The sequence below is a fragment of the Neoarius graeffei genome, chromosome 7 (genome assembly GCF_027579695.1).
Source record: "Neoarius graeffei isolate fNeoGra1 chromosome 7, fNeoGra1.pri, whole genome shotgun sequence".
Classification (NCBI taxonomy): domain Eukaryota; kingdom Metazoa; phylum Chordata; class Actinopteri; order Siluriformes; family Ariidae; genus Neoarius; species Neoarius graeffei.
Genome location: NC_083575.1, coordinates 18,707,212 through 18,729,581, shown reverse-complemented (window position 1 = coordinate 18,729,581; position 22,370 = coordinate 18,707,212). Strand labels below are relative to the sequence as shown.

The 22,370-nt window shown below is 45.7% G+C and overlaps 1 protein-coding gene across 11 annotated transcripts in view; it reads right to left on the bottom strand.

Annotated features, from left to right (window-relative positions):
* Positions 1 to 22,370, bottom strand: part of LOC132889141 (fibulin-7) — a 199,710-nt gene that overhangs the window by 25,320 nt on the left and 152,020 nt on the right. Inside the window, exon 8 of one of the 11 annotated variants that reach the window (XM_060925363.1) lies at positions 20,748 to 20,923. The exons of the other annotated variants lie outside the window; for them this stretch is intronic. Coding sequence (XP_060781346.1) covers positions 20,865 to 20,923 — 59 coding nt within the window. The 3' untranslated portion in view covers positions 20,748 to 20,864. Of the gene's footprint in view, positions 1 to 20,747; positions 20,924 to 22,370 lie in introns of those variants that run through there. 11 annotated transcript variants of the gene reach the window in all.

The window sequence follows — 22,370 nt, the reverse complement described above, 5'->3', positions numbered from 1 at the left end:
GCTGATGACACACAGCTGTATGTTTCAGCAAAACCAGATGAGACACACCAGCTTAATAGAATTGAGGGATGTGAAAAGGGCATTAGACACTGGATGCTTATGAACTTCCTTCTGCTTAACTCTGACAAGACAGAAGTACTTGTACTTGGACTACATGCAGGTAGAAGTAGGTTTTCTGATTGCACAGTCACTCTGGATGGCATTTCTGTTTCTTCATGTGCAGCCATAAAAGACCTCGGGGTGATTATTGACCTCAATCTTTCATTTGAAACTCATATCGATAATATTACCCGGATAGATTTCTTTCATCTCAGAAACAGTGCTAAGATAAGAAATTTCATGTCATTACACGATGCAGAAAAACTAGTTCATGCTTTTGTTACCTCTAGGTTGGATTATTGTAATGCCTTACTGTCTGGATGTTCAAATAAGTGCATAAACAAGCTCCAGTTAGTTCAAAATCCAGCAGCAAGAGTCCTTACTAGAACTAGAAAATATGGCCACATCACCCCTGTCATATCCACACTGCACTGGCTCCCAATCAAATTTTGTAATGTTTATAAAATGCTACTATTAACCTTTAAAGCACTGAATGGTCTTGCGCTACACTACCTGAGTGAACTTCTGGTCCTTTATGACCCACCATGCCTACTTAGATCAAAAGGTGCAGGTTATCTGCTGGTACCTCATATAGTGAAGGCTACATCAGGGGGCAGAGCCTTTTCTTACAAAGCCCCACTGTTATGGAACAGCCTTCCAAGTAATATTCAGGAATCACACAGCCTCAGCATTTAAGTCTAGGCTGAAAACATACCTGTTTAGTCAAGCCTTTTGTTAATAGTGTTTATGAAGTAAAGGAGTAGATCTGGAGGGTCCTCAGGCAGAGTGTTTTGGTAAACTGAGATGTATGGATGTTGTCAGTCCCCCACTCACTTGCTCACTCGAGTTTGTTGATGGTGTAGGGGCTGGCTGCTTTATGTCACGGGGTGTCCTCATGCCTGTGTTACCTTCTGGTTCTCCCTTTTTAGTTATGCTGTCATAGTTAGTTTTGCCAGAGTCCCTGTTGGCAGTCAGCGCAAAAATATATACTGTTCTTACTCATCAGGTGACACTGGGTATACCTAACAACCTATGTTTTCTCTCTCTTTTTCTCCCCTCCCTCTCCCCCCACTCTGTCTGTCCCTCTGAGTTACATGTCAATCCTGAGATCGAGATGCTGGCCTCTTCTGCTCCTCAGACCTGCCTGATCCATCCTGGTACCCTATGTCTGGCTGGTGTCTCATCGCATTGCTCCTGTGGAGGATGGCCCCATATGGACAGTTGAAAGCTGTTAGGACTGGGACTGTTTTGGCCTCTAGAGGCCGCTGTTATTTCCTTTTTGTGTCATGTTTGTTTTGGCCTCTAGAGGCCACCACTGTTACTGTGTTTTGTGTTTGTGTTGATTGCCTGTCTTCATTAGTGTCACCTGTTTCCCATTTATTTTGTGTATATACAGTGGCAGCCATTGAATTTGTTCCACGTTTCCATAACTGGCCCTCAGCAGGCCCTTGGCCGTTCCCTGACTGGTTCATGACTGTCTGCCGATTGGTCCGTGCAGATAATTTATCCCCCACAATGACGTAGTCAATGCAGTCCTGACTGGTGACGCCCCTAAGCAGCTTGTGTGAAAACCAGCTGCTATCCCTCATTTTTCCACGGGGAGGAGCAGTGATTGTCCGTTTCACAAAGCAGGTTTATCAAACGCTGAGAACAGCTGATTTCAGTTAGTTAATTCAACCCGGAGGAGTTTCACCAGGAGTTAAAAAGCCATAAGATTTTAATGCGCTCATACAGCAAGTTTGAATATGTTTATATATAATTGAAATAAAAGATAGATTGATTGATTGAAGTGCGCATGCTCTCTACATAAACACTGTCTAGTGCAGCATAGGCATAAATAAATAAATAAATAAATAAATAAATAAATACAGCCTCCGCTACTGTCTAGTCCCAGGGAGGATCGGCGTAGGCCACTGATGAAACTATTTGGCTGTCCTACTACTAGGCAACTACTTGTCTACTACTAATACTAGGCCTTTTGTAGTAGTAGTAATAATGATATTTGCCTACTGAAAGGTGATCAGGTGAAAAGCTGAAGCCGCAGCAAGACCTATGCTATTAAGCCTTTTGTAGGTTAAACAGGCTTCGGCAGACAACGTTCTGGAAAGGCTGTGTTTTTCTTTGGTTTGATTAGCTTACGATTTAATCTTTAAACATTATGGTTTCAGCAGTTCGCTTAAACATTGGAGGCTGTAGAGTCGGGCTGCAAGATTTCCCGACACTTGTTTAAGATGACAAACTTCATAGTAAGGAGAAAATAATTCCACAGTATTTAGTGCCTCGTCAGTCTCAAAAATTAATAGTGAAGGACCAACACGAATTAAGTCCCAAAAAAACATCTCGTAGGCCTATATTTTACATTTTCAAAAAAGTCCGGAATTGGAAGTCAGTCAGTGGAGTGTAATGAAGTGTCTCATTCACTAAGCACAAAAGGTCAGAAAACAGTGGAGAAAACAGCAATTGCTTAAATAGGCTACTAATGGTTTACATTAGTAATTTAATGTATGTGACAAATTCATTGATTAAATAAATAAAGAAGTCAATACTCCGAAGCTCAAAATTCAGGAAAGTGGCTCCGGTGTCGCAAGTGCACAAGAACGGTTATTTGAAAGTTAATCTAATGAATTTGTGCGTGCGCGTGCGATTTCATGAAGAACCGGGACAATTGGCATTCGGTGAAAGATTCACACCTCTGACTCATTATATTCGCGCGCGCCCTCTCGCCCACTGTTGCTTCCTTTTCCCGATTTACACGAGTGTCTGAAGATGGAGTTTTCAGAAATCTCCACTCTGCCCAGAGTTTGCAAAAGTAGCTGTTTTCAGTGACTGAAACCTCCGTATAGGTGTGAATGAGAGGTGCAACCGAATAAATAAATATGCGTCTTTTTTATCCGGCTACATGTAGGCTATCACTGCGCAAAGCCTCTAATGTTGAAATGGTAGTAATATTTGTTAAAATAATAGTAGGCTAATTTCCACATTAATCGGTAAAATGGCACAAGGGATGTGACGGGGGGATGGCCGTTTTATAAGGGGAATGATTTGAGATTTTTATTTCAGAAGGGGGATGCCTCCCCCTACCCCCCCCACCTCGAGTACTGCGTATAAGGCCACCGGATATAGGCCCTTCGATTTCCATCACTAGAGCGCGTCAAATTACTTTCGGTTTTGCCAGCATGGACGCGCTTCTTTTAAATGAAAGCACAGATGTGTCAGACATCGACAAAACGGTAAAGAATAAGTGGAGATGGGCTTGGCTAAATGAAATGGGCGATACTTTTGAAGCTTTCTTTTTCTCTCCTCCTGCGTAAAGTCCACAAGCGGAGGCCATCCACATCTGATCTGCTTTAATATCAACAGATCTTCATTTAAGGTACGTGAATCTTTTCATCATGGCACACCTTCAGCCTGTTCAGTGTGCTGAGTGCAGGATGTTTAGTCATTCTTCCTCCGTCACTAGCGATAACTCTATTAGCTTTACTTGTGATAAGTGCAGATTAGTTAGCTCTCTGACGGAGAAGATTATAGTGCTAGAAGCTTGTGTCCAGGCTTTAGAAGAGGTTAGTGAGCGTGAGAACAGTGTAGTTTCTGTTAGGGAACGTCTGGACGCCCTAGGTGGAGTTAGCAATCCCCCAACTCCGGCATTAGAGCCCTTGCAGCGGGGCGAATGGATGACGGCTCGGCGGCATAAGCGTAGAGCCAAAGCTACCGCTGAGGCTCGCCCACGGGAGCACCACTCCTCTCCGTGTCACGTGTTGAACAGGTTTGCTCTCCTTAGTGATGCACCCACTGAGAAACCTGAAAGAGCTCTGGTTGTAGGGGACTCTATCATACGGCACGTGAAATTAGCTCAGCCTTTAGGGGCACCAGCAGCTTTAGTCAGGTGTATACCGGGAGCCAGGGCGCCGGACATAGCAGGTAATCTTAGGGTCCTAGGCAAGCACAGGTTCTCAAAGATAGTTATCCATGCAGGAGCTAATGATATACGCCTTCGTCAGTCTGAGGTTACTAAGAGTAACTTGGTAGAGGTGTTTAAATTAGCGAAGGCGATGTCCGATGCTGTAGTATGCTCTGGCCCCATCCCAATGCGGTGTGGCGATGTAGCTTACAGCGGGTTATGGTCGCTGAACTGCTGGCAGTCCAGGTGGTGCTCTGAAAACAGTGTGGGCTTTATAGATAATTGGGCTAATTTTGAGGGCACTGCTGGCCTGTTAGGGCGGGACGGCATCCATCCCACTCGGGAAGGTGATGCTCTCATTTCCTGCAGCATAGGTCATAGTCTCAGAACAGGCCTAGTTAATTTCTGACAATCCAGAGCCAAGGCCAGGGAGCAGACAAACAGGCTAAACCGACTGTCTGCTAGCTGCACAGAGTTGTCACTCAGGGCCCACTACATCGAGACTGTGTCTGTTCCCCGAGCTCAACAAAAAGGTAGAAATTTTCAGAGAGTTTGTTCCAGTAACCTAATCAATATAAAATTAGATCATACTGACTGTACAGCTGCTGCCAGCACCTTTGATCTAAAGGTGGGGCTATTAAATATTAGATCTCTTAGATCTAAAGTGCTAATGGTTAATGAACTCATTACTGATCAGGAGTTTAATGTACTGTGTTTAACAGAAACATGGATTAAGCCAAATGAATATATAGCATTAAATGAAGCGAGTCCTCCTGGATACAGTTATATACACCAGCCTCGTCTAACTGGCAGAGGAGGAGGCGTCGCGGTTATTTATAACGATTATCTAGATGTAACACACAAACCTGGTTATAAATTTAATACATTTGAAGTTCTTCATACTCATATAATGTATGTAGCCTCGAAAAATAAGTCTACCCAGTTAATTCCATTGCTTATTATTTACAGGCCCCCGGGGCCATATTCTGAGTTTCTTTCTGAATTTGCAGATTTTATCTCAGATCTGGTTATTTCCTTAGACAAAGCTTTAGTTGTCGGAGATTTTAATATTCACTTCAATAACCCAGAAGACCCTTTAAAAACAGCGTTTGTGTCCATCTTAGATTCAGTCGGGATTAAGCAGAATGTCATAGGACTGACCCATAATGGTGGTCACACCCTCCATCTTATACTAACATTCAGGTTAAACGTAGACAATATAGTCATACTTCCACAGTCTGAAGTTATCTCAGATCATTGTCTCATCTCATTCAAACTATGTCTGAGTAATAATATATGCACCTCACCACGCTACTGTATTAAAAGTACTTTCACGTCAACTACTGCACAGAGCTTTATAAATGATCTCCCAGAGCTGTCAACTTTGATTGGGTCACTGTCAGCCCCTGCAGAACTTGATCAGGCAACTGAATGCTTAGAGTCAACATTCCGCCATACTTTAGATAATGTAGCTCCTCTAAAAAGGAAAATGGTCAGAGACAAAAAATTAGCACCCTGGTATAATGATGACACTCGCACATTAAAAAAGACCACTCGAAAATTGGAACGTAAATGGCGTCAAACAAAATTGGTAGTGTTCAAATTAGCTTGGAAGGAGAGCTTCCTGAAGTATAGAAAAGCTCTTAGTGCTGCGAGATCAACATATTTCTCCTCCCTAATAGAAGATAACAAAAATAATCCTAGATTCCTATTTAATACTGTAGCAAAATTAACCAGGAATAAGTCCACTATCAACACATGCACACCTGCAGTATGTAGTAGCAACGACTTCATGAATTTTTTTTAATGACAAAATTGAGAATATCCGACAAAAAATTCAAACTACTAATTTAAGGTTAGACAATGAAAGTGACCTTGTAGTTAACAATATAACTGTATCAGATCATCAGTTAGAATGTTTTACTCCCCTAAAAGAAACTGAATTAATTTCATTAATCTCTACATCAAAAGCCTCAACTTGTGTACTAGATCCCTTACTGACACATCTATTCAAACAGATAATGCCTGGAGTAATTGAACCACTTCTAAAAATAATAAATTCTTCTCTTATGATTGGCTATGTACCCAAATCCTTTAAACTAGCAGTTATCAAACCCCTGATTAAAAAACCTGACCTTGATCCCTGTCAGCTGTCCAATTATCGGCCAATATCAAACCTCCCCTTTACCTCCAAGATCCTTGAAAAAGCTGTGGCACAGCAGTTATGCTCATATTTACATAGGAATAACATCCATGAAATGTATCAGTCAGTATTTAGACCTCATCATAGCACAAAGACAGCACTGGTTAAAGTAGTAAACGACCTACTGTTGGCGTCTGATCAGGGCTGTGTCTCGCTACTTGTGTTGCTTGACCTTTGTGCAGCATTTGATACCATTGATCATTCCATTCTTCTGGATAGACTAGAAAATGTTGTGGGAGTTAAGGGAATGGCTCTCTCCTGGCTCAGGTCTTATCTAACTGATCGTTATCAGTATGTTGATATAAATGGTGATATTTCTAGACGTACCGAGGTAAAGTATGGTGTTCCACAAGGTTCTGTCTTGGGTCCACTGCTTTTTTCTCTATATATGTTACCTCTGGGCAATATTATTCGTAAACATTGTATTAGTTTCCACTGTTATGCTGATGACACACAGTTGTATCTCTCTGCAAAACCTGATGAGAGACACCAGCTTAATAGAATTGAGGAATGTGTTAAGGACATTAGACACTGGATGCTTATTAATTTCCTTCTGCTTAACTCTGACAAGACTGAAGTACTTGTACTAGGACCACATACAGCTAGAAGTAAGTTTTCTGATTACACAGTAACTCTGGATGGCCTTTCTGTTTCTTCACGTGCAGCAGTAAAAGACCTCGGAGTGATTATTGACCCCAGTCTTTCATTCGAAACTCACATTGATAACATCACCCAGATAGCTTTCTTTCATCTCAGAAATATTGCAAAGATAAGAAATTTAATGCCATTGCATGATGCAGAAAAACTAGTCCATGCTTTCGTTACCTCCAGGTTGGATTATTGTAATGCCTTACTATCTGGATGTTCCAATAAGTGCATAAACAAGCTCCAGTTAGTTCAAAATGCAGCAGCAAGAGTCCTTACTAGAACTAGAAAATATGACCACATCACGCCTGTCTTATCCACACTGCATTGGCTCCCAATCAAATTTCGTATTGATTATAAAATACTACTATTGACCTTTAAAGCACTAAATGGTCTCGCACCACAGTACCTGAGTGAACTTCTGCTCCTCTATGACCCGCCACGCCTACTTAGATCAAAAGGTGCAGGCTATCTGCTGGTACCTCATATAGTGAAGGCTACATCAGGGGGCAGAGCCTTTTCTTACAAAGCCCCACTGTTATGGAACAGCCTTCCAAGTAATGTTCGGGAATCAGACACAGTCTCAGCATTTAAGTCTAGGCTGAAAACATATCTGTTTAGTCAAGCCTTTTGTTAATGGTGTTTATGAGGTAAAGGAGTAGATCTGGAGGGTCCTCAGACATAGAATGTTTTGGTAAACTGGGATGTATGGATGCTGTCAGTCCCCACTCGCTTGCTCACTCGAGTTTGTTGATGGTGTAGTGGCTGGCTGCTTTATGTCCTGGGGCTCCCTCATGCCTGTGTTACCTTCTGGCTCTCTCCTTTTAGTTATGCTGTCATAGTTAGTTGCCGGAGTCCCTGCTTGTACTCGATGCAATATGTATACTGTTTCTACTTATTCAGGTGACATTGGGCATACCTAACCACCTGTGTTTTCTTTCCCTCCCCCCCACCCCAAATCTGTCCCTCTGAGTTACATGGAGTCAACAGGAAATCTTTTGGTGGAGAGGGTGGAGACCTCGACTGGCTATCGTAGCCTGCAGGGAATCGGCCGTCAGACATTCTGTCGCATGTCCCAGACCCGGTGAAATGTAACTGAATTGTCTTGGCCAGCCCTAAGGGTCCCATCTGCATCTCATCATTGCTGAGGAGTGTGCTCCCATCACCCAATCAAGCATCCAGCCAGAGCAGGTCATGATATATTTTACCATATTAACATGCCATTGTTGTGTGTTATGCCTGATGTAAAGACTCTCGTCTCTGCGAGCCTACCACACAGATTTAATACTTGTCATTTTTAGGGCATACCTAACAACGTGTTTTCTTCTCCCCCCCCCCCCCCCCCCCCCAATCTGTCCCTCTGAGTTACATGTTGATCCTGGGATTGAGATGCTGGCCTCTTCTGCCCCTTGGACCTGCTTGATCCATCCTGGTGCCCTGTGTCTGGTCGGAGTTTTATCGCACCGCTCCTGTGAAGGACGGCCCCATGAGGACAGTTGAGGGTTATACCTGTTAAAACTGTTAATATTATAGTCAGGCTGTCTGTTGTTGCCCAAATGAGGATGGGTTCCCTTTTGAGTCTGGTTCCTCTCGAGGTTTCTTCCTCATGTCATCTGAGGGAGTTTTTCCTTGCCACCGTTGCCACAGGCTTGCTCATTGGGGATAGATTAGGGATAAAATTAGCTCATGTTTTAAGTCGTTCAAATTCTGTAAAGCTGCTTTGTGACAATGTTTATTGTTAAAAGTGCTATACAAATAAACTTGATTTGATTTGATAATGGCAAGCCATTTAGTTCATGGTGCAAAAAGATGAAAATGGCAGGTGTGCGCTTTTGTGTAGTTTGCCATAAAAAAAGTCTATGGAAGCAATGGCAAAAAACTAGATGCCTTTGGCTTCACTGCGAAGAAGCAGAAAAAGTGAACTTTCACTTTACTTTTCTTGCAAGTTCTTTCTGTTCCACTCTTTTGAAAGCATGGTTCAAGTTCGACTGCACTTGCACTTTTCTCTTAACCACTGTTGTGCAGTACTAAAGTATTGTTGAAATAAATTTGCACTTTGCGCTGAAAACTTGATGTTTCATCATTTATAGCCAGTAATGACAATGGTAAAGTCTTACTGTGGCAGTTCCTTACGAGTGGGTGGAGCACAGAGGACGGCAGGACAGAGATCAGGTTTGTACATCGGCTTTATTGCTACACTTTTCAGTCTAACAATATTTTCCCAACACAGAGACACACACACACACACCAGCGTCTCGTCCGGGGATGAGTTCCCCTCTGCTCTCACTCTCCCTCCTTAAATAGGGCGCGGTTTACTGGGGAGAACACACACAAAACATAGGTTAATCACACTCAGGTGAAGCGATTCTGCCACTTACCTTCCCCAACTCCGCCCTCCTGTCACAGACCGGCGCTTGACCACGCCCCCGCTGCCACATACCCCCACTGCCCCACTCAGGCCGGGCGCCCGTCTGGCCCGCAGCCGACTCCCCCCCTCCCCCCCTGAAGGGAGAGGAAGTCTGCCACGACCATCTGCGCCCCCGGCCTGTGGACCACCTTGAAGTTGAAAGGTTGGAGCGCTAGATACCAACGGGTGATCCGCGCGTTGGCATCCTTCATGCGGTGGAGCCACTGGAGGGGCGCGTGGTCCAAACAGAGGGTGAAAGAGCGCCCCAGCAGGTAGTAACGGAGGGCGAGGACCGCCCACTTGATCGCCAGACACTCTTTCTCGATGGTGCTGTAGCGCCCCTCACGCACCGACAGCTTTCGGCTGATGTATAATACTGGGCGATCCTCTCCCCCCACCTGCTGGGACAAAACGGCCCCCAGCCCTCTGTCCGACGCATCCATCTGTAACAAAAAAGGGAGAGAGAAGTCAGGGGAGTGCAAAAGTGGCCCCCCACACAGTGCAGCCTTTACCTCAGAGAAAGCCCGCTGGCACTGCTCCGTCCACTGGACCGGATCTGGCGCCCCCTTTTTAGTGAGGTCAGTCAGCGGGCTGGTGACGTCCGAATAATTAGGTATAAACCTACGATAATAGCCAGCCAGCCCCAGGAACTGTCTCACCCCCTTTTTGGTCTTGGGCCTCGGGCAGGCCGCAATCGCTGCTGTCTTATTAATTTGGGGACGCACCTGCCCGTTACCCAAGTGGAAGCCCAGATACCATACTTCCACCCGCCCAATCGCACACTTCTTCGGGTTGGCAGTGAGCCCCGCCCGCCTCAGCGACCTAAGGACGGCCCTCAGGTGTTGCAGGTGCCGCTGCCAGTCATTACTATAAATGATGATGTCATCTAAGTAAGCGGCCGCATAGGTGGCGTGGGGCCGGAGGATCCGGTCCATCAGCCACTGAAATGTAGCGGGCGCCCCAAACAGCCCAAATGGAAGTGTGACGAACTGGTGTAAGCCGAACGGTGTGGAAAAGGCCGTTTTTTCCCGGGATAATGGAGTCAAGGGGATCTGCCAATATCCCTTCGTCAAATCCAGTGTCGAGCAAAAACGAGCCGTGCCTAGTCGATTGAGCAGCTCATCAATACAAGGCATTGGGTACGCGTCGAATTTAGACACCGCGTTGACTTTTCTATAGTCCACACAGAACCGGACCGAGCCGTCGGCCTTGGGAACCAAGACCACCGGGCTGCTCCAGTCACTGTGGGACTCCTCGACGATGCCCATTTCGAGCATGGCCTGAAGTTCTTCCCGAACCACCTTTTTTTTGTGTTCGGGTAATCTATAAGGACGGCTACGCACTACCACCCCCGGGGGTGTCTCTATGTGGTGTTCTATGAGGTTGGTGCGACCGGGCAGGGGCGAGAACACATCCAAAAACTCGGCCTGCAACTGGGCGACCTCCGTGAGTTGGGTCGGGGAGAGGTGGTCACCACAGAGAGGTGCGAGATGCCAATGACCCTTTTTGGACCTCCGGCCCCAGCTCTGCCTTCTCCGGAACTACCGACACCAACGCCACGGGGACCTCCTCGTTCCAGAGCTTCAGCAGATTGAGGTGGTAGATCTGTAGCGCCCCCTCCCTGTCCGTTCGCCTAACCTCATAGTCGACGTCCCCGACTCGCCGTGTGACCTCGAAGGGCCCTTGCCACTTGGCGATTAATTTGGAGCTCGACGTAGGCAACAGGACGAGTACCTTATCTCCCGGAAGTGAACTCTCTAAGGCGCGTGCCCTTGTTGTACAGGCGGGTTTGCCGTTCCTGGGCCTGCTGCAAATTCTCCTGAGTTAAGTGGGTGAGTGTGTGGAGTTTTGCGCGCAGATCCATAACGTATTGAATTTCATTTTTGCTCTGCGAAGGTCCCTCCTCCCAATTTTCCCGCAGCACATCTAAGTTGCCGCGCGGCTTACGCCCATACAATAATTCAAACGGGGAGAACCCCGTGGAGGCTTGGGGGACCTCTCGCACTGCAAACAACAAGGGTTCGAGCCACTTATCCCAGTTACGTGCGTCCTCACTTACGAATTTTTTGATAATATTCTTGAGGGTGCGGTTGAACCGTTCGACTAAACCGTCCATCTGTGGGTGATACACGCTGGTGCGGATCGGCTTAATACCCAGTAGCCCATACAGTTCGGCCAGTGTTCGTGACATAAACGAGGTGCCTTGGTCAGTCAGAATCTCTTTCGGGATTCCGACCCGGGAGATGACGTGGAAGAGGGCCTCTGCAATACTACGTGCGGAGATATTGCGAAGAGGCACCGCTTCCGGGTATCGCGTTGCATAGTCCACCAGAACCAATATAAAGCGGTACCCTCGTGTTGACCGATCTAATGGCCCAATGAGATCCATCCCAATTCTTTCAAACGGGGTCTCGATTAATGGTAGGGGGCGCAAGGGCGCTTTTGGAATGGCCGCTGGATTTACTAACTGGCATTCACGGCACGCCGTACACCACTTACGGACGTCGCCGCGAATCCCTGGCCAATAGAATCGGGCCATTATCCGGGCGAGTGTTTTATCCTGCCCGAGGTGTCCCGCCATGGGATTAAAGTGAGCCGCCTGGAATACCAATTCCCGGCGGCTCTTTGGAATTAGCAACTGGGTGACACGCTCCTTCGTCTGAGTGTCCTGCGTCACTCGGTATAACCTATCCTTTAAAATGGAAAAATAGGGGAAGGTCGGGGTGGCGTTCGGCTGGAGCGTTTGACCATCGATTACTCTCACTTGCGTGTCGCAGAGTTTCGTCTCGCGATTGTTCCAGTGGGAAATCCGCGAGGGATTCCCCAATAGAAAGAGGAGGGGCCGGGGGCTCCTCACTCTGTCGCGGAGATGACATAGACGGCTCTGCGACCACAGCTCCAGCCAAAACGACACCGGGACCCCCCCCTGCTAACCGGCAGGACCCACTCTTTACTAGGTGTGCCATCAACCCCCGGAATCCCAGCCAATCAGTCCCCAAGATCAAAGAGTGGGTAAGGCGAGGATTAACTGCCGTCTTTACTATGGATTTGTCCCCTCTGAAATGTATGTGGACCGACACCAACGGGTAGTAGTGAACATCCCCGTGCACACACAACACCTTCACCCCTTGTGCTCCCCCCAATGCCTCGTCTTGCACCAGGCTTTGGCGGATCGAGGTCTGGTTGCAACCCGAATCCACCAACGCCTGATATGTCGCCCCTTGTACACTTACCGGTATGCGATACACTCCGGCCTGATCGAGGGCAGCCTCTGGCGCATCGGGGATCCGCACCACCGCCCCCACCTCCATCGCGGCACACTGTTGCTGCAGGTGGCCCAGTTCCCCGCAGCGCCAGCAAACCGGCCCGGGCCTCCCCTCTGCAGCTGTGGTTTGAGGGTCACTCACCTGAGGGGGGGGAGAGACAGACACAGAAGGGAGAAATGGGAGGGCACCACGGGTGCGGCGGGCCGGCTGGGGTGGAGCCGGCCCCCGCCTCCGTGGTGGGGGAATGGGGCGAGGACGGGACACGGGAGGAGGGGGAAGAGAGAGAGAGAGAGAGAAGAGGAGAGAGAAGATGATGACATCCGTTGTCCTGCTGCCGGGACAGCCGCCAGATGATCCTCCGCCAGTCCTACGGCCTGATCCAGCGACGCCGGGCGGTGGCACTGGACCCACTCCGCGGTTCCGGCGGGTAGGCGGGCGATGAACTGTTCCAGCGCCACCTGGTCGATGATCCCCTCGGCATCGCGATCTTCGGCCCTCAGCCACCGCCAGCAGGCGTCCCGGAGCTGCTGGCCGAACGCGAACGGGCTGCCGACTTCCTCCATTCGCAGCGCGCGGAAGTGCTGGCGCTGCTGCTCCGGCGTACGCCCCACGCGCTGGAGGACAGCCCGGTGAAGGTCGGCGTAGGCCAGCCGGTGGTCGGCGGGAAGCTGTAGTGTGGCTAACTGCGCCTCTCCCGTCAGGAGGGGGAGGAGGCACGCCGCGTGCTGCTCCATCGGCCACCCTGAGGCTTCGGCGACCTGTTCGAACAACGCGATGAACGCCTCGGGGTCGTCCTGCGGGCCCATCTTAGTCAAGGTGATGGGAGATGGGCCCGCGGCCGGGGCGCTGGTGGACCCCGCCGACGCGAGGAGGCGCCGGAACGCCTCTCGGTCTTCCTGTTGAGCCAGCACCAGGGCTTCGAAGCGGCGCTCCTGCTCCTTCCGGAGCGTGACGAGTGCCTGGTGCTGGCTCTGCTGCGCCGTGGCGAGGGCGTGGACCAAGTCCGCGAACGGGGAGGATTCCATGGGGCTGCAGGACAGGTGCTCCACCTTCCCGGATTTCGGCACCACTGTGGCAGTTCCTTACGAGTGGGTGGAGCACAGAGGACGGCAGGACAGAGATCAGGTTTGTACATCGGCTTTATTGCCACACTTTTCAGTCTAACAATATTTTCCCAACACAGAGACACACACACACACACCAGTGTCTCGTCCGGGGATGAGTTCCCCTCTGCTCTCACTCTCCCTCCTTAAATAGGGCGCGGTTTACTGGGGAGAACACACACAAAACATAGGTTAATCACACTCAGGTGAAGCGATTCTGCCATTTACCTTCCCCAACTCCGCCCTCCTGTCACAGACCGGCGCTTGACCACGCCCCCGCTGCCACACTTACCTTAGCTTTAGTCATTGTTAAAATTATGTAAATGTACTATAAGTAGGGGCCGAGGGGATAATGGACAATACGGCGTTTAAAATTTGACGCATCGCTGATGTGGTAGGGGCCAACGACATGGAGCTTTTTTTTCAGTCAGATGATTTTTTTTTTTTTTGCTTTAATCCATGAGTGCAGACATCCCAAGTCTCCTGGAAGTTCCGGGAGTCTCCCACATATTGATAGTGGCTCCCTGATGCCCGCAAATTGGAGAATATCTCCCAGAATCTAGAGCAAGTGAGCAAGCGCGTGCACGCGAAACATTAATGTCTGCATCGCGCATATGACGGGGTGTGCGAGGGAGCCTGTGTGTGTGCCTGTTCGTGTGCCTGTTCATGTAGCGCATGCTCGACAAAAACCATCCTGATTGGTTTACAGACATCCAAACTCATTTAGAACAGTGTAGAAATGAGCAGGAGAAAAACAGGGAGGGTTCGGAAAACTGACTGCAGGCCGGAATCGAACCAGAGTCCCCGGATTTATCTCTAGCCGCTTTTATCCTGTTCAACAGGGTCGCAGGCAAGCTGGAGCCTATCCCAGCTGACTACGGGCGAAAGGCGGGGTTGGTTAGTTAGTTAGTTAGTTAGTTAGTTAGTTAGTTAGTTAGTTAGTTAGTTAGTTAGTTAGTTAGTTAGTTAGTTAGTTAGTTAGGATCCCCATTAGCTGGGCACAAACCCAGCTATTCTTCCTGGGGTCCAACAATAAAATCATATACAGTTAAAATTCTATACAATACAATACATTCATTCAATCAACAATCAATTCATCAAACCACCAACCATCAGGGGTACACCCTGGACAAGTCGCCAGGTCATCACAGGGCTGACACATAGACACAGACAACCATTCACACTCACGGTCAATTTAGAGTCACCAGTTAACCTAACCTGCATGTCTTTGGAGTGTGGGGGCAAGGGCGTAAAAACGGTGTTGATATTGGTGGGGACATAATTTGGCCAAGCACCCCAGTGTGCCATGGTTGTCGCACGAAATGTGGCTTACACTGTACAAATGATTGGTTGTCCATTTCTTTGTGTTATTTTGATTTTTAGCACCAGGGACACATACGCTACGTTCACACTGCAAGGCTTAATGCTCAATTCCGATTTTTTTGTGAAATCCGATTTTTTTGTGAGGTCGTTCACATTAACAAATATATGCGACTTGTATGTGATCCTCAGTATGAACGAAAAGCGACCTAAAAGTGTTCCGCATGCGCATTGCAGGATACGACGACGTCACACGCAGTGAGCATGGCCAGTGTTTACGGAAGTAAAACCGCCCGGTTGCGGTATGACCAATCCAATCTAGCTTGAATAGCTGCATCCCCCCAAATGGAAATCAGCTCCCTAACCTCTGCGTCCTTCCATTGAGAAGATTCAGAACCTTCACAGCCCGAAGCGTCCCTCGCATTGATGTCATGCGCAGGGGCGCAGATACGTTTTTTGAACTGGGGGGGGGACAAAAAACTGGGGGGGGACAAAGCTGCCTGCAAACCAACCCCAACCCCGATATGCCTGTCAAACTTGTTGTGGGTTACCATAGCAACCAAGCTCGAGCTTGCAACCTGTGCAGTCTGCGCAGCTCAACCAACCAAATATCAGTCTTTGTTTTGTTTTATGTGAGTTGTTGCAACTATGTATACACTGCTGTGCACCTCAATAAACCGAATGGTAATTACTCTTTTGATTTTTCCGTGAGGTTTGCCTTATGCAAAGAAAGACAGCATAGACGTTTTTCCTCCCTATAAGTGGGGGGGACCGAACGAGGTGAATTTAAATCTGGGTGGGACGAATTCCACCCGTCCCACCCTCTATCTGCGCCCTTGATTATGCGCCATGTTGTTGTAACTTTTTTTGAGAGACCCGCCGCCTACTTCAGCGCAGAATAGTGACGTTTGTGGCTTGTTGATGACGTGTAAGTCGGATGAATGCGACCTGGCGGTTCAGACTGAAGTCGCATATGAAAAGAGCGGATAGGAATCGGAATTAGGACCACATATCCAAACGGCCTGGGTCGGATTTGAAAAAATCGGATCTGTGTCATTCATATTGTCAATAAAAGATCGGATACAGGTCACATATGGGCGAAAAGATCGGATTTGAGTCACTTCAGCCTGCAGTGTGAACGTAGCCTTAGACATAGCCTATGTTTACATTAGACCGTATCAGCGGATCATCAGATTAACGTTTTTAAAACGATTAGTGTGCACACAGCAACACCAATACACGATTTGCGTGCACACAGCAATACCAATACATGGATACGCTCGGCTCCGCAGGCATCCTGTGCTCCAAATCACTCCGCCCTAAACAGCGAGTGCCCTCTGGAGGGTGCACACTCCGGCCTTGCGCAGCTCACAGAGCACGTGAGTGAAGTGAACAAGCTGTGATTCGGGACTGAGCCGCTGTGTGTGTGATCCCAGTGCATATCACTTACCATTTGCAAATGGAAGGATGGCAAGCCTAAAGACAATCATAACTACACAAGGGGCAGTATTTGCATCAGTATTTGCAGTATTTTCATACTTTTATACTCTTTAATGAAAGGTGATACAAGGCGGAAGTCCGCGCCGTTTTTCAGCAGTCGCGTCACATGACCAACGCCAGCGAATCAGGAAGGTGGATGTCACAGTGACGTTGTCCAATGAGACGCCAGCTAGAGCTCAGCACAGCGTATTCGCATATTCTGAATGTTTACACAGCACTGGAGCTGACACGATCTGGATTGAATACGTGGACGCTGGCGGATTCCCGTTTCCCGGCGTTTCCCAGTTTAATGTAAACGGACAGTGCATCCGCGAAGAAAACGAGACAGATACGGTCTAATGTAAACATAGCCTTAGGCTAACATCTGCATGTATACGGGCAATACATTATCACACAGAGAAAGTGGACATTGAAGTTGCTGTGAATTTCGCTGTAGTGGATGACCTACCCAAAATACAACAACACAATCAATCAAAATTATGTGCTGCTGCTTCATTTTCACAACTTTTACTATTTTCACACATTTGAAACATCATGTGCTTCCTTTTGAGTTACTGCAATTTCAGAATCTGGAAGTAATGTAGGTATGGGTGGTAGAAGTGTGAAGAGTTTTGGTAGTTGTTGCAAAAATGTTTATTCATTAAGTTGAAAGGGTTAAGTGACAATTGTTTCACATTTTTACATTTTCACATTTTATTGCAGAGGTTACATACATACACATATACACATGCATATATACATATGCATATACATGCAAACAATGAGCAAGAAAAAAGTAAATATAAGTAAACATTTATCATTACCTACATGCATTTATTAGTGTGTGTGTGTGTGTGTGTGTGTGTGTGTGTGTGTGTGTGTGAGAGAGAGAGATTGCAAACAGAAACTCCTTGCTGTTACAGTAAATATAAGTAAACATTCAGCATTACCTACAGGCATTTATTAGTGTGTGTGTGTGTGTGTGTGTGTGAGAGAGAGAGAGAGAGAGACAGAGAGACAGACATAGAGAGAGAGGGAGATTGCAAACAGAAACTCCTTGCTGTTACAGAAACTCCTTGCTTACCGTTGACTGGGTAAAATAATGTCTTATGTCCTCCTTACGTTTTCTTTTATTGCCTAACATCACTGCCTGTGTGCTGTTTTGCTGTAGCAGCGAGCTGGATGCTGATTTTACTGCTTGCTACTGCTTACAGCCAATGACAACAAAAAAACATAGCAACGTCAAGGCAACGGGAGGTGGGCCAATCAAAGCTTCTTTACCTGTCCCCACCAATAGTCAGCCGTCTTTGAGAGGTCTGTTCACAACTGAAAATCAGCTGGAAGCGACACCGCGTTTGGTGTTTTTATTCAGCATTTCCCGCATCGCGGCTTCTCCATTCAAAAATGGTATAGACATTTTAAACTCAGCTGAATATTGGTATGGACGCGTCCATATGCATTTTTACGCCCATGTGTGGGGGAAACCGGAGCACCCGGAGGAAACCCACACGGACACAGGGAGAACAGGCAAACTCCACACAGAAAGGCCCTCGTCAGCCGCTGGGCCAGGACCTTCTTGCTGTAAGGCGACAGTGCTAACCACTACACCACTGTGCCACCATTCTGATATTATTATTATTTTTTTATTACATATTAATATAACATCACTTTTAGCGATTTTAACAAAAGGTCTGCAAACATGTTTTTTTTTTTCTCAAGACCACATTTAAACCGTAATGTAATCATATGAAAAATATCATTACAGACTGGTGGAGCAGCGTGCCGAAAATAATATGTATTTGGTCCAAGGTGTGGTTTTTTTTCATACTTTGCTGGCTCTTTTGCCAGTAGCGCATCACTTGCGCAGGTCTGGGGTTACCCTGCAATTTTCGGGTTGTTCTATTATTATTAGGCTACCGCATAAAAGCGGTCACATTGTGTGCTCAATACCTGTATACAGCGCTGAAATAAACGTTTTGCAATGAATAAGAAGTGTTTTGAGTTAACAGCATATTTTTAACACTAGAAGGCCCAAAGTGCAGGCTTTAGTCTGCAATGAAATCCCCCCCAAATTTGTGAATAAGTCTAACGTACCATTACCTGTCTCCCCTTGTTGTGTAAAGAAGCCTAATTATTGTGTTACCTGAGAAATAGCCTCTTTGTTTCTAACCCTAACCAGACTTCGTCACAACCAAGGCAACCAAGAAGGATCAGTTCTAACCCTAACCCCAAATCCTGGCTCTAACCCCAACCTGAGCTCACCCCTAACCCAACCCCTAGCCTTAGCCCCTAGCCCAAAACCTAGCCTCAAATAATAATGGAATAATAACCCAAATATAACATGGGGGTGCTGACCAGGCACTTGTGGAGCATTGAGGATGGGGCTTGGGAAGGACAGTGCACCCTGCAATAATAACAGAAGCACTGAACTTTGTGTACGCTGCCACAAATACACCTGTGGCGAATGTACCGTAGGAAAGACTCACCATGGGAATGTGGAAACTACTAGATGGGACAACTCTATGCTACATTTCTGTGCTTTGTATAGCCTCCATGTGTAGTGAGTCTGCTTTTCTTAGTGTGAAATAAATGTTTATTTTCTTCCTGAAGTTATACCGTCTGTAGTTTTTCCAAGCTGAAATTGTGTTTTTTGGGCCACTAATTCCAGTCCTCTGTCCTCTGACATTGTAAGCTTGGCAGAGTAAATTGTCACTGAAATTAGGGTGTAAACTAAAACCAAATTACCATTAATGAATAGCAACCTCAGTGGGGGGTGGAGTGGCTGTTCACAATACAATGGAGACAGTTAGCACCTTGAGAGGAATACACAATTTTTGCAGAGAGGAGGGGGCATGCAGCAGAAGTGGGCCTTTTAATGAACCATGCTTATCACATACGGTAACACATTATCAACAAAGAAAGAAAAAACACAATGCCAAGGATCAGGAAAAGAACCACAGCGCTGTGATTAGTTGGGCTATCAATGACTGACAGAGCCCCGGCATGTAACTAAGCATTATAAAGTTTAAAAATATTATTTTTCTTGAAAAAACAAGAATGTAATGATTTCTAAAATTTCTAAAATGATTTTACCTAACGCAATTTTCTGCTTTAATCCACATTTTCTGGTGTTGAGCGTTTTTGGTTTTTTTTTTGCTTCTCAAAATCATCTCATCACAGATCACTCGCTGTTGTGTGCGAGCTTCCCTGCCCCCTATTTGTTGAAAATCTTCTGTAGATGTCGGGGTTTTATATTGATTTATTATTATTATAATTGTTAATAATTAAACGTGATAAATCTGGTTATTAGGAACAAAGGAGGGCATAGAGGGAAATGATATGGTAACTGTCTCTTGTCAGTTCAAATACGATACTGTTTTGTGATTACACTGTACCGGTACATTTTAATAAAAATAGACAAATGGCATGAACCTCTCTACTGTCTCTTATTACACTAAAGAAAGGGCCTGGCCGAGTCATTGCATATTACTGAAAAAAAGAAAGAATGAATGATACACGGATTGTGTATCATTCGTTCTTTCCAGTTTTAATTGGCAATCAAAAAATGAAAAAAAGAATTGTTTTTCATTTCAATTTTAGGCTCATATAAAAAAAATGAAAAACCAGTCATTTTTTCATTTTTTTGTGTTAAAATAAAAACAAATAACAAAATAACCAGTCACTTTTTCATTTTTTGATTTTTGATTGCCATTTGAAAATAGAAAGAACGAATGATACACTGATTCATGTCCTCTAATAAAAAGCAAAGTTGGTCTGACACAATATGTTGAAAGCGACAAAATGAATGCCATGTTGTTATTGTTATTATTTATTATTACTATCAGTGGTCGAGTTGTAAAATCAAACCAGGGGGGATGGTGAAATTTTTAGTCGCGTGTCGACCCATCGGTCGGTCCATCGGTGGGAAACTGGTTTGCTTTTAGGAGGGTTTGCATACAACGTAGGTCTGTGGACCTTGTTCATTTACCAGACATATTTTGTGCTGATAAAGTGTGTAGTACACACTGTGTACCCTTTTTATTGTTGTAAAAAAACATAATACACTGGTATTTTACTGTAAAACATGCACAGTGTGGATGTCGTGTCATATTTAGTCAGTCTCCTGGCTGACATACCTACCACATTCTCCATATTAGGGTGAAATGCAGATGACAAATTTGAAGTGCAACTTCATAGTCATGGTAGGCTCCTTTTAAATCATTTGGTAAATAATTTATTAAAACCTCAGCAGGCAATGTAAATGAACAACTGAATCTTTTCATATCAAGTCAATTGAATTTTTATTCAAAGCTGAACATTGGGAACATTGAATTAAATACAGAGGTAGGTAGGTAACCAATAAGCTAAAACAAGCAACAGTAAATTGTAAATCTTCAGCTCTTCAGCTTTTGGTTCTCCTGCTTGCTAATGCTCCTGTATTGTCTCACACTCCGGGTCCTCCAGCTCCTGTCGCACTGTGTTGCAGTTGCTGCTGACTGTCATCTGGAATAAAGAGCAGTGGATAAGATAATTTAATTAAATATAATTATAATGTTATTTCTGATTTATTTATTATCTGAACGAGGATTTGAGCTTTGAAAAATGACCAGATTCTTTCTGTAATGTTGATTCCCGCTGTTATCTAGGTCACGTGACACCTTAACATTGACGGTTACCAAGGAGCTGCCTTGGATACTTTGATACTTTGCTTCGATACATACCAGCACTTTGATACATACTGGATACAAGCTAGCAAAATGAGTTAAAAGCAGGCATCTTTGGAAAGTTTCTTTGGAAAGGGGAAAAGGCCCATTGTGTGAGGAGACAGAAGAAGAGCCTATGATGAAGAAAAAGAAAGCTGCATTTTAGCAGACACTTTGTCAAGTCCTACACCAATCCTGCTCTGCCTTACATGTTGTGACCGGCTCTCTAATGAGGCAATGAAGCCTTCAAAACTGCTAGTGTCATTTATTTTAGCCTTCCTGTCTTGAATAACACTTTTTGTTGCCTGAAGAATAACAAACGAACGTCCAGGCTGATTAAATTAATGGCCTTATATAAGAAATCAAAGCTAACATGAACCTGAGTAAGCTATCGATAGCTGGATAGACTCCAAACTAACATTCATTATGATAGCTGTGTTGTTATCCGCCGCCCACAAATTAGGCTACATATCGGTAACTTTACAGCATGATAGTGGGCTCACAGAAAGTGTGACTGATATTCGTAACTCTTGACTTACCTCCTGAAATGTTTTTTTTCTTGCGATCTTAAAGCCGAACTTGCTTAGGTCTTGCTGTCCACTCCGCTTGGCCATGATGCTGCAATCCGCTGCTGTCACTGACGCCGAATGAAATAAAAACTAACGGAACCCCAACTGAATGTCACCTCCTCAAACGCTTCGCTTGCGCGTGCCCTCTCTCGCGGTAGCTTACTGTATGCTCAGTTTCAGCAAAGCTACAGTACGTGGAATGGCATTTCTAATTCCAATGTTAAATAGAAGTAATGTCCACATTTATTAATAAAATTGCTCAAGGGAAGGGAGGGGGGATGCCCATTTTAGAGGGGGGATGATTTTGACCATTTTTTATTCCAGGGGGGATGGCATCCCCCCCATCCCCCCTCAACTTGAGTACAGATTACTATTATATTGAGATAATAATAATTAAGAGATCATCAGCTTAACATTAACAGCTTAATATATTAAATGAATAGGATGTATGAATAAATTACTTGATATATACATGCACATGCAATTTTCTGTTTCATAGACGCAGAGATGATGATGGACTGTCGCTGAGGATCATGGGAAGGCTAATGTAGCGTGAGGAATAGAGAAAATCAATAATCGTAAATTAGAGTTATTATTTCGTTTTGGTTTCCCTGTTTATTATTTGTTCTGTTTTGAGTTGGAAAAAGGAAAACAAACACCAATCCCTCATTTTTTGGT